Source organism: Typopeltis vanoorti, chromosome 24 (genome assembly GCF_054136105.1).
Source record: "Typopeltis vanoorti isolate ZY-2024b chromosome 24, IOZ_Tvanoo_1.0, whole genome shotgun sequence".
Lineage (NCBI taxonomy): Eukaryota > Metazoa > Arthropoda > Arachnida > Uropygi > Thelyphonidae > Typopeltis > Typopeltis vanoorti.
The window spans coordinates 9,930,181-9,943,962 of record NC_143572.1 but is presented as its reverse complement, the minus strand read 5'-3'; the positions used below and the strand labels follow the sequence as shown (position 1 = coordinate 9,943,962).

The 13,782-nt window shown below is 35.8% G+C and overlaps 1 protein-coding gene across 2 annotated transcripts in view; it reads right to left on the bottom strand.

Annotated features, from left to right (window-relative positions):
• Usp32 (Ubiquitin specific protease 32) overlaps positions 1-13,782 on the bottom strand; it is an 808,142-nt gene that overhangs the window by 136,753 nt on the left and 657,607 nt on the right. For both annotated transcript variants that reach the window (XM_090413901.1, XM_090413902.1), the window contains exon 28: positions 12,786-12,976. In XM_090413901.1, the coding sequence (XP_090270027.1) occupies positions 12,786-12,976 (191 nt within the window). The remainder of the gene's footprint in view (positions 1-12,785; positions 12,977-13,782) is intronic.

Below are 13,782 nucleotides of genomic sequence, written 5' to 3'. Positions count from 1 at the left end.
ATCGAGCCTTGATAAGACCCCATCTAGACTACTGTGCTCAGATTTGGTCACCTAGGTTTCTTCTTGATGGGGAGGAGGTGGAGAGGATCCAGAGGCGAGTGACCAAGATGATAGCAGGTCTGTGGAATGAACCGTATGAGAACAGGTTGAGGATTTGTGGGTTGCAAAAATTGGTTAATAGGCGGAGAAGGGGAGATATGATTGAGACATTCAAATTACTGAAGGGTTTCTATAAAATTAATTCAGAAGATATTTTTGAGAACAGGGCTGGTTGTGGGAGGACTAGGGGACATCCATGGAAACTGGGCAAAAGTGTGGTTAGTAAAGGTGTTAGAGCTGGGTTCTTTACTTTTAGAGTAGTGAATGAGTGGAATGCGCTCCCTGAGTCTGTGGTGGATGCTGTGACAGTGAATGAGTTTAAGGCGAGGTATGATAGATACTGTATGAATGTCAAATAGTTGTGATGAATATGATTTGGGGCCTCCCTCGATGAGTCTAATGACTCCCTGGAGTTGCCCATAATAATAGTAATAATAATAATAATAATAATCTGTTTTCATTTCCCTTTCTTTTATCCAAACTAAAAGCAATTCTCCATTTTTTCATGGATGGCACATCTTTGTTTCTCAGATGTGATTTTCGTTACTCCTTTAGTTGCTTGAGTCTTCTTGATTATATTTTTCATAGCTAAGATTGTGCCTATTGTAGACCTGTTCAAGCCATACTGCCTAACAACATCATACATCTGCCCACTCTCTATCTTGGCTGTTATCTCTTGCTTGGTTTCTATGGTGAGCACAGTTCTTGATACGCCACTCTTTTTTAGGCTCCATAATATTATCAGTTTTTTGTTATTAAATAAAAAGTTCAGAAAAGCACTTACAAAAATTCGGAGAACAGAAATCAACTAACGCACAAAAAGGTTATGTATACAACTGTCAAAGTCTTGTTCCAGAAACCATTCATAGATGGCAGTAAAATACAGTTCTACAAATCTTACACACAGCGTCGCTTCTTCTTGTGTTTGTTCTGTGAGGTGTTCATTATCTGAACATGTGTTTGTTGTCTGAACTGTTCGTTAACCGATCACCCACTGTACTTGTTGAATTTCTGTTCAGGACATGGACTGGTTATTACTAACACAATGTTCCAACATAAAAATGTTCACAAATTCACATGGAAAAAAGAGGCAAGGAATAAGAAAATTCTAAATGAATGTTATTGTTGCTAGTGATGTTTTCTCACTGGTGCAAGACACTAGAGTGTACAGAGGATTTGAAATTGAAAGTGATCAACATTTAGTCTTGAGCAGAATAAAATTGAATTTCATATTGAAAAGAAGAAATAAGAAAGCTTTAAAGCGAATAAAAGTTGAGCAGCTCTGAGATGTGAACTAGATTAAAACACACAAATATTATTCAACAAAAAAACAAAAGAGTTTGAGAACAAGAATCCAAATTTGGAGATTCAGTGGCAAATCCTGAAGAAAACATTGATTCAGCCAGAGAGGCATGTGGTGAGGTTGTCTGCAAGGATAGAAAAATCAGAACTCCATGGTGGACACAGGAAGTTAAAGAGGCAGTGAAGGAAAAGAAGAAAGCATATCAAAAGTTCCTGGCAATAAGTCAGCTTGTGCTCTTAGAGAATACAGAGACAAATTTAAGAAAGCTAGACACCGTGTAAAACTAGCTAAATAAAAGTCATGGGAAGACTTTATCAAGAACATAGAAAATAAATATCAGGAAAGTGAAAAAATGTTCTAGACTGTTGAAAAAGCTCAGAAATGGAGGAAAGAGTGCTGTAAAAGAAATTAGAGATGATAAAGGTTACATGAAAACTAGAGCAAAAGATATCCTTGAAGTAAGGAGTAATTACTTGGAAAAATTGCTAAATGAAACAATCAGTGACAGCACAGTGGTAAAAAAACACTCATCACGCATGCAGTTAGAAATACATATCCATACTTGAAGTAAGAAAAGGCAATCAAAAGCCTTAAATGTAGAAAGGCAGCTGGAGTAGATGATATTCAAACAGAAATACCTCTGTAAATTCTCGCATTCAGCTTTATTTCCCTTTTTCGTATATGGGTACTGTGAGAGCTATACTCCAATATCTGGAATTCATCGCCTCTGTCCAGGCTTTCTGATGTATGCAGTGCAGCTGCTGTAAGACTTTTATATCTCTATACTTGAGCATTTCTGGTTAAATATCATCTGGTCCAGCTGCCTTTCTACATTTAATGCTCTTGATGGCCTTTTTTCCGTATTTTCATGTCACCTTTATCATCTCTAATTCCTTTAACCCCACTCTTTCCTCCATTTCTGAGCTTTTTCAACAACCCCTAGAATATCTTGCCAACTTCTTGATATTTATTTTCCATGTTCTTACCAAAGTGCTCCCATGACTTTCGTTTAGCTCGTTTTATACAGTGTTTAGCTTTCTTACATTTGTCTCTGTATTCTCTAAGAGCACAAGCTGACTTATTTGACAGGAACTTTTGATATGCTTTCTTCTTTTCCTTCACTGCCACTTTAACTTGCTGTGTCCACCATGGAGTTCTGATTTTTCTATCCTTGCAGACAACCTCACCACATGCCTCTCTGGCTGAATCAATCAATGTTTTCTTCAGGATTTGCCACTGAATCTCCAAGCTTTGGTTCTTGTTCTCAAACTCTTTTTTCTTCAATAATGTTTGTGTATTTTAGTCTACAGTTCACATCTGAGAGCTTCTCAACTTTTATTCACTTTAAAACTTTCTTACATTTTCTTCTTTTCAATATGAAATTCAATTTTATCCCTCAAGACTAAATGGTGATCCCTTCCAATTTCAAATCCTCTGTACACTGTAGTATCCTGCATCAGTGAGAAAACATCACTATCAACAATAACATAGCCAATGAGACTTTTCTTATTCCATGCCTTTTCTCTCCATGTGAATTTGTGAACATTTTTATGTTGGAACATTGTGTTAGTAATAACAAGTCCATGTCCTGAGCAGAAATCCAACAGGTATTTGCCATTATTATTAGTTTTGCTCTTTTCTCCAAATTTTCCCAATTTTTTTTTTTTTTTTTTTTTTGAATGTCTGATAATCATTTCCTAATCTGCTATTTAGATCGCCAACAAGGACCAACTTTTCCTTATTCATTGTGTCAGTTGCTTTTTCTAAAGCCTCAAAAAATTCCTCCATTTCTACCTTAGTAGAAACCTTCTGTGGGACCATAGGCACAAATAAGTCTCCTTGTCCAGTTTTCCATTCTGATATTTGCCCACATCACTCTACTTGAAATTACCTGCCATTCAAGAGATTAGCCTAATATTTAGTGTTGAATATTATAGCTACTGCTTCTTTTCTCTGATTGTTATTGTCTGAATATAACATTTTGTATTTATTGGTCAGAAAGATCTCACAAGTTTTTGTCCTTTTTGTTTCAGTCATCCCTATTATGTTGATCTGGTACATATCCAATTCCTCAGCTAACTCCATTTCTCTGCCATTCAGGCGTCTTATGTTGATAGAATCCAATCTTTAACTCTGGTGATAGAGTTAAAGATCGGTACTATCAACGTAAGAAGCCTGAATGGCAAAGAAATGGAGCTAGCTGAGGAATTAGATAAGTACCAGATCGACAAAATAGGGGTGACTGAAACAAAAAAGACCAAAACTGGTGAGATCTTTCTGAGCAATAAATACAAAATGTTATATTCAGGCAATGACAATCAAGGAAAAGAAGGAGTAGCCATAGTATTCAACACAAAATACGAGGCTAATCTTCTTGAATGGCAGTCAGTCTCAAGTAGAGTAATGTGGACAAATATGAGAATGGGGAACTGGACAATGAGACTTATTTGTGCCTATGGTCCCACAGAAGGTTCTACTAAGGTAGAAGTGGAGGAATTTTTTGAGGCTTTAGAAAAAGCAACTGACACAATGAAAAAGGAAAAGTTGGTCCTTGTTGGGGATCTAAATAGTCGAGTAGGAAATGATTGTGAGACATACAAAAATATTTTGGGAAAATTTGGAGAAAAGAGCAAAGCTAATAATAATGGCAAATATCTGTTGGATTTCTGCTCAGGACATGGACTGGTTATTACTAACACCATGTTCCAACATAAAAATGTGCACAAATTCACATGGAGAGAAGAGGCTAGGAATAAGAAAAGTCTCATTGACTATGTTATTGTTGATAGTGATGTTTTCTCCCTGGTGCAGGACACCAGAGTGTACAGAGGATTTGAAATTGGAAGTGATCACTATTTAGTCTTGAGCAGGATAAAACTGAATTTCATATTGAAAAGAATAACATGTAAGAAAGTTTTAAAGCGAAAGTTGAGCAGCTCTCAGATGTGAACTGTAGACTAAAATACAGAAATATTATTGAAAAGAAAATGGAAGAGTTTGAGAATAGGAATCAAACCTTGGAAATTCAGTGACAAACTCTGAAGGAAACATTGATTGATTCTGCCAGAGAGGCATGTGGTGAGGTTGTGTGCAAGGATAAAAAAATCAGAACTCCCTGGTGGACACAGGAAGTTAAAGAGGCAGTGAAGGAAAAGAAGAAAGCATATCAAAAGTTCCTGGCAAATAAGTCAGCTTTTACTCTTACAGAATACAGAGACAAATGTAAGAAAGCTAAACAGTGTGTAAAACTAGCTAAACAAAAGTTATGGGAGGACTTTGGCAAGAATATAGAAAATAAATATCAAGAAGGTGGCAAAATATTCTGGAGGTTGTTGAAGAAGCTTAGGAATGGAGGAAAGAGTGCTGTAAAAGGAATTAGAGATGATAAAGGTGAAATGAAAACAGGAGAAAAAGATATCCTTTAAGTATGGAGTAATTACTTTGAAAAACTGCTAAATGAAACAAGCAGTGATGACAGCACAGTGATAAAAAACACTGACCAGGCATGCAGTCAGGAATACATATCCATACTTGAAGTAGAAAAAGCCATCAAAGGCTTGAAATGTGGAAAGACAGCAGGAGTAGATGATATTCGACCAGAAATGCTGAAGTATGGTTGTATAAGAGTCTTACAGTGGCTGCACTGCATAGTTCAGAAAGCCTGGAAAGAGGGACGAATTCCCGATGATTGGAGTAGAGCTCTCATAGTACCCATATATAAAAAGGGAAATAAAACTGAATGTGAGAATTACAGAGGTATTTCCCTACTGAGTGTTCCTGGCAAGATCTATGCAAGTATACTTGAGAAACGGTTGAGAAGAATTGTGGAAGAAAAGCTTGGTGAAGAACAAGCTGGATTCAGGCCAAATAGCGGCTGTCAGGATCAGATCTTCACTTTACGACAAATAGTCGAGAAAGCATGGGAATATAACAAAGATATGTATTTAAGTTTTGTCGATTTGGAAAAGGCATATGACAAGGTGCCAAGAGAGAAGTTATTCAATACGCTGCAGTTATATGGTGTCAATGGGGCATTATATCAAGCAATACTTAGTCTTTATTTGAGTTGTGAGTCAGCAGTTAGAATTGAAGGAAGTACAGGAAGATGGTTTAATGTTAAATCTGGTGTGAGACAAGGATGTACATTATCCCCTCTGTTATTCATTATCTATATGGATCACATTATGAAGGAATGTGGTATTAAACCTGATATCAAAATTGGAGATGTTAATGTCAGCTCTTTGCTTTATGCGGATGATGTTATACTTCTAAATAAATCCGCTACAAGTCTGCAAGATTCTCTGACTAAATTGAATAGCTGTTGTAATAGATATGGTATGAAGGTCAGCAATAAAAAGACAAAGACAATGAAAATAGGCAGAATCATTGAAAATGTCAACTGTGTTGTGAATGGAGAACCTGTGGAACAAGTAAAACATTTCAGCTACTTAGGCACAATTTTTACTGAAGATGGTAAACTAAATATAGAAATAGACAACAGAATCAGCAAAACTGGTATCGTGGGAAGTCAATTAAATAAATTAATATGGAATAAGAAAGAAATTAGTCGGAACACTAAATTAGCTGTATACAAGACTGTGTTCAAACCAATTTTAACTTATGGATCTGAGAGCTGGGTCAGAAGTAAAACACTTGACCAAAGACTAGAGACCGCAGATATGAGAGTCCTGAGAAAGATTAGAGGCGTGAACAGATGGCATCAATGGCAATATCATATTAAAAACGAGGATATTAGGAAAGAACTTGACATTGTCAGCATCCAGGAGTGCGTTAGCAGAGCTAATCTCAGATGGTATGGTCACTTAAATAGAATGGGAGAGGAAAGATTAGCAAAACAAGTGTTCTCTGCCAGGTTGGCAGGAAAACGACCCAGAAGAAGACCAAGATATAGGTGGATTGATACGGTACAAAGTGCCTTAGACGATAGAAATATAAGATCTGATAATGTTGGAGTCTTGACAAGTAACAGACTGATTTGGAGGAAAATTGTAGATAGGAAGTTAGTAATGATGTAATTTTTTCATGTAGTACTGTCATATCCTGTATACCCCTTGAGGGTACATGGCAGGAATTTGATGATGATGATGATGAACTCTGGTGATGTTGAGTTGGGGTGTATTTCAGGATTTGTTGCAGTAACTGACTTTTCGCTGTTCTCCCTGGTTCCCTGGCAAAAACCCCGGGAGGATAATTTTGTAATGTTGTACAATCATATTATATTGTGGTTTAAGCCAATAAGAATACAATTTGGTTGGCTAAATCCCAAAATCATTCAGTAACCAAGGTAGATACCTAACAGGGTGTATCACAAAAAGGTGAGGTATATTTGATGTATAAAGCTCAATTACTTGTGTGAAAGGTTGTCAATATTCTTTGAATTAATAACAAACGGTTTGCTATTGTAACTGAAATTAAGCAGAATAAGGCTTGATATAATTATACTTATGAAGCGACTAATGATTCTTGTATCTTTAATTTTTTCTTCAATTTTAGTGTAACTATGTAATATAAATGGTTTTAAATAACATTATTCTGTGTATGTATGCATGTGTTTGCATGCTTGGTATCACAAGACTGGATCACAAAAGGAATACAATACTTGGATAAGAATAAACCAACATCTCTGACATTATAGAAAGAGTGAAACATCTGAGGTGGCAATTGGCTGGGCATATTGCTCAAAGACAAGACCACCGATGGAAAACAGAAGTACTGGATTAAATTCCAATTGAAAAAGAAAATAACAACAATTTCGACCAAAATAATGATCGATTGATGAAAACATCAGATTTGCTGGAGTGACACAAGGAAGAAAAGCCACTGACAGACAGTCTTGGAATCATACTGGAAAAGCCTTCAGCCAGCAGTGGATCAACAATGGCTGTCATAGTGATGACGTGTTTATGTGTGTAATAACAGCTCATCTTTCCCTCAACTTGTCAGGCTTGGTGAACTGGAACAGCTTACCAATCCTACAAATGAGAAACTACAAAACCTATATTGCATGAGTACTGTATGCATGTCTGTGTAGGAGACAAAGCAGTGGCGGCCCATACATAAGCACTGCAACACACCCAAAGGAAAAAATGAAAAATTTAAATTTTGTTTGTGTTTATAAATAAGAACAATGCTTACAACATTATATAAATGCAATATAACATGTTAAAGGTTACAGCTTATGTTTCGACAGTGATTGAATAGTTAATAATTGGAATTGTTCGATTAACGATTTTGATTACGAAACAAATACACTGCGATCTAACACAGTGTCGGAATTATCACGTTCGACCAATCGCAGCCAGTATCGCCGATATTTGTTTGCGCTTGTGATTGCATGTTACAAGTCATTCCAACACTGCTCAAACGAGCAGTGTTGGAATGACTTGTAACATGCTTGCGCAGGTAACTTCTGTGGGATAAGAAACTTATTATTGGTGCGTGTTCGTGGTGAGGGTGAACTATTTTTTGCAAATCTTAATTTATTCTGTTAAAATAACATAATTATTTATTATAGATACAATGCTGAATTATGACAAGTGTCACTGTTGAAAATATGAAAAGAATTATATTTTTCAATTATCGTTACACGAAACAAATACACTGCGATCTAACGCAGTGTCAAAAGTATCGTGTCTGGCCAAATGAAACCATACTTGCCGATATTCATTTGTGCTTGTGATTGCATGTTACAAGTTCATTCCAACTCACACTGCTCGTTTTGGCAGTGTATCATATGCTTGCGTGCATTATTTCTGTGAGATACGAAACTTTTATTATTGGTGTTTGTTCATGGTGGGGGTGAAATATTTTTAATAAAGCCATTTTTTCATATGTAAATTTATTTATTAATAAATTGGTTACTGATTAGGATAAAAAGAATTATTTATTTATATTTTTATTTTGTATATGCAGAATCCCCACTTAAAATTTTCACCGGCCACCACTGGGACAAAGGTTAAGGCAAAGGAAGGAACATCTCTTCAAGAAACATAAGCATGTTTCTTGAAGAGATGGACGTTATAGTCCTTTGGAAAAACAGTGTAGACTATTCCAGAAAATAGAAGCAGATGTAAATAAAAGGGAAGTGCAAGAAGTTGTTTTGATAGGTTTGAAGCTGGACAGTAAACATTAATCTGCTGATTGTGTTCACAAGCTGGAAGAATGATGGTAGCCAGTCTGGTACAATAACTTCCAAGTAATTCAGCTTCCTATAAATCCACTGCTATGAGGAACCAAATGTTATCAATATATGTTAATACATGTGTTTTCTAGTTGCTTAGCAGAATAGAAAAATAGAATAGAATAGAAAACTCAACTTTCTGCAAGAAAAAAGCCCACAGCACTTTCACATGAGACTTTCAAACTCACCATTAGCTGAAAGGCCCTTATAAACATTTCCTTCAACCTAGGTCTTTCTAATAAATGGCCATTACTTTTAACAAATTATTTAAGTAAGACACAAAAGGTAAAATGAAATGTGATGGTCACAGCCTTATAAAATTCTAAATGTACTGTCTTGTAAAAGTTTTGTGCTTTCATCTTTCATTTTCATTAACGGTCAATGAGTTTAAGGAGTGGTATGATAGACTTTGTGTTTCTTAGGGGGAACCTCCCCTCGATGAGTCTTGACAGACTTTTGTTCTTAGGAAGGACCTCCCATAATGAGACTTTTGACTCCATGGAGGCCTGAATAATAATAATAATAATAAATTCTTAAAATGAAAAAAAAAAAAAAAATAAATAAATAAAATAAATAAATAAATAAAATGAAATATATATTTTTTTGGAGGTTTTTAACAATGGGCAGTCTGGAAGACTAATCCCCCCCCACACACACAAGCATGTTATGCTAAAATGCACCATGACAATGATTAACAGTATGGGTGTGAAAAATTAATAAACAAAATAAGTAATGTATATAAATTTATGTGTAAAGGTTAGTAATTTGTAGAAATAAAAAAAAAATCAGATAATATCTGTTTGATTATAGGGAATAGGGAGATTATTAAAAGTGCTAAAATAATGACTGCATACATTGATGAAGAGAAGGCACTTGATTAGACTATAATAAATTTAGTTTAATCCTTTATCCAAGTGTAAGCAAACAAAGTTTGCACCTGAAGTATCTTCAGGACTGTGGCATTCGTGGTAAAGATGGACCAGCTCTCATCACTACTTGTCTTAGTATCTCCCATAATGCAATACATTAAGGGAAGGGGCACTACCTACACCGGTTTCAACCTTTATTGAGGTCTCCTCAGTGGAAGCCAGACCCAGAGGTATTGATACTAAGGTAGAAGTAATGGAGAAGTCATATTTACTTATACGAGTTGCCAAAAGGTGTCTCACCTTGTTATTAAATTACTCTGGATTTAGAGAAAGATATTGGAAGTCTTTTCCAACTTGGTTAGACTATAATAAATTTAGTTGAATCCTTTATCCAAGTGTAAGCAAACAAAGTTTGAGCCTGAAGTATCTTCAGGACTGAGGCAACTTGTAAAGGTGGACCAAGCCTCATCACTACTTGTCTTAGTATCTCCCATAATGCAATGCATTAAGGGAAGGGTTACTACCCAGACTGGTTTCGACCTTTATTGAGGTCTCCTCAGTGGGAGCCAGACCCAGAGGTGGTGATACTAAGATAGAAGTAATGAAGATACTTCAGGAGCAAACTTTGTTTGCTTACACTTGGATAAAGGATTAAACTAAATTTATTATAGTCTAATCAAGTGGGAAAAAACTTCCAACACCTTCTTTAAATCCAGATTTAAATGGAGAGTAATTTAATAATAAGGTGTGACACCTTTTGGCAACTCGTATAGGTAAATATGACTTCTCCATTACTTCTACCTTAGTATCACCACCTCTGGGTCTGGTTCCCACTGAGGAGACCTCAATAAAGGTCGAAACTGATCTGGGTAGTGGCCCTTCCCTTAATGCATTGCATTATGGGAGATACTAAGACAAGTAGTGATGTGAGCTTGGTCCACCTTTACCATGAGTTGCCTCAGTCCTGAAGATACTTCAGGTGCAAACTTTGTTTGCTTACACTTGGATAAAGGATTAAACTAAATTTATTATATATGATGGTTAATGGGGAGAGAAAGAGATAAGCTGTCCTTGCACATGAGCATGTTGTTACCCCTCCTCAATGGCAGTGCTTAGCTAGAAAAACTTGCTTTCTGCAAATCCTGCACAGTCTAGAATAGCTGAGTTTAATTTCAGGCTTACTCCGGTATAGCTTGTTGTTATTCTCTCTATTTCGTGATGTTTGCTACTGGGATATTAATTTTTATCTTATAACCTGCTTGTAATCTGTGTTGAAACAGGTAAATGACTATATGGAACAAGTTTACTTAGCTGCAGTGTCTACAGACTTATTCTCCTTGATTTCAATGTGGTTAGGAATCTAATATATGCAAACAACCAGCTGGAGCCTCCTTATCTGGTACAACAAATCTTAGATTTGAGAGGTCACAATATAAATAATTCACCTTATGTTGCATTTCAGTTTTGTTATTTAATGCAAGCTCAGCAGTATAGTTGCTAGTACATTCTAGTGGGATCAGACTGAATATTATGCTGTCTGGGAAGACAGCTGCAGAACCTGCAAGAGAGACTGAAGGTTCTGCAGCTGCTGATGGAAGATGAAATGTTTCACTAAAATGCACAAGGAGGAGCTAAATGATGGAATGCAACTCTGCCATGGTTGCAGTGCATTTTGTATTGGCTCTCCTGTAGTAATGCTTTTATTCACAAACCAAAGGGACATACGGCAGTCTGAAAGGTAATGAACATGACAATCATTTGCTTCAACATAGTTTTTTCATTGAATATGAGTCTTAGGAACTATGCTTCTGCTGCAGCATTGACTTTGTTTGTCAGGAAAATCTAAACTCATTTACAGCAGCCAGTTTAAAAGAAGTTTGACAGCTTGTTGCAACATCTCTGACAAAAGATGGTAAAGTAAACAATCATCACTTACAAATGGAGGAAATTGATCTGTTATTGAGTTACTCTGGACACTTAATACAGAACCTTGGGATCCTAATTGGACCTGGAAGACTTGGTTAGAAAAGTTTTTGAGAGGGAAGTTTCCTCTGAGACTAAATTCTGCAATTATTTCAATATGTGAAATCTCCATGATATGTCACGTTTTTTTCTATGCCAAAGAAAACTGATATTAAGTGCTCATGTTTTAAGAAAGCAAATGGATGCTTCCAGTTAGATTAAATGATCTACTGTCAGATTGTGGTAGGAAAAAAAAAAACTGTTGCTCCCTCCAGAAACCACAAAAGACCAGAGTCAACCAATTTTTCTAGATCCTACACAACCACTCAGGGCAAATGGATGGTAATTTGTTGGCATTTCTGGATTCTTACTTGGAGATGCAATAATAAATGGATTTTGTCAGACTTTTGGAAATTCATTCTTACAAAAAAATTCTACTAAATAAGTCAAGTAGTTGATTAATAGAAGATGTGACAGATCTTTAACCATCTCATAATTGATGCCATCTGATTCTATGGCAGCTGGTTGGCAATGAAACTTTGAGTTCTTTTTTTTGAATGGTCTATTGTAATCTTCCAGACCATACAAAGATGTTGCCTGTGTTCTAGCTTTTATTTTACCTATCATCCCAAAGTATATCTGCAACTGCTTTCGGGGGAGCAAATTGGTCTATTCTTTCCAAGATTAAAGAGGGGTAAGTGAAATATCCACTCTTCATTTTTCCAGATGTTGTTTTGGACCTTTTTGGTGTTTGATGATGGTTATCAATGATGCAAATTGGATCCACAAGTCCTTTTGGCTCTGAAGGCAAATGCATTGTGCTTGGGCAGAAAAAGATTTAATAGCAATTAAGTTTCATTAGTGGGATACCGTGGAATATACCCTGAGCTTTCATGCTGGTTGTATATTTTGAATTCCACCAATATTTGATGAAGGCAACAATAAAATAAAATAATAGTTATGAATAGTTTATAATTCACAGCAAAATACCAAAACATGCAGTGAGAGAGAGAGATGCAGTGAGCAACGACATTGCGAATGAACTAAGTTCATAAATACTGTGCATTAGCTGATTCATGGGAGAATATCAATGTTGCTACAACTGTTGTATGAGTGAATGCAGCATTGTATAAATGGGCATTGGTCATAATTGAAAAGCATCATATGAGCTGATCATCATAATGCAGGCATTACTATACTAGAGATAAAATATCTGTAGTAATAATTTTTCTGCAAAATTAATTCAATCAAATGTATCACATCATCATATCTTACATAAAGATTCTGGAAAAAAATTATTTCTTTTAATGTTATTCAATTCAGAACAAGTTATATTAATTTTATTATTTACCAGTCCTGTGCATGATTTGGTACAGCAGCTTCAGAAGGGGGGAGAGGAGAAACTAAACGAGCCACTTGAGTCCATACAGCTCGATATAAATCCTGATTGGTGGTCATTTCATTGTATGGAAAAATCAAAGGAAGTCCAAATAATGTTGGCCGAGTCTTCTGACTGGATAAAAAGTATACATCTTGTCGAATCTATTTAAAAAATAAAAGTGCCATTAATAAAGTGATAAAAATGTATACTGATCAAAAATAGCAGACAAAATGGATATATTTTGTTCAGTACAAACACAAAGCAAAATTCACAAAGATATTACATTCTCAAAAGTATCTAACAAAATTTTGTGCAGGTATCAGCTTATATCTCCATAAGTGGAGATATAAGCTGATACCTGCACAAATGACATCAGCAGTAGGTGCAGGTCTTACTAAATTACAAGAAATGCTTGAGCACAGAAAGATTCATAACATTGAATCTTCCATCTTTTAATAACAGCCACTAATTAAAAAAAAAAAAAAAAATCTGGTAGGTAAAGAAAAATCCATGGATAGGGATCAGCAAACCTTTACTATCTATCCCCTCATAGATGTCCCTATTAAATAAGAGATTAAAGATTAAAATTATGATTAATAAGACTGACTGAAGGTGCATTTTCTATTTGTGTGTGTGTGGAGGGATGGCACTGTATTTATTTTCATAGTAATACTGCACCTGGCGAGCATTATTTTATTATTAATATTACACAGGCACTTCCATGAAGTCCCAAGACTCATCATGGGAGACTCAACTATCAACACAATATTTATCCTACCTCACTTAGAAACAATTAACAGACAAAGCACTCACAACTTACTCAGGCCACTCATTCCATTCATTCACCACTCTCTCCAAGCAAAAAATCTAGTTTTCACCCCCTTGCTAATCACATTCTTACCCGACTTATAAGGCCTCTTGTTCAGCCCACATTTTACCAAGTGCTGAAACATTTCCTTTGTATTAA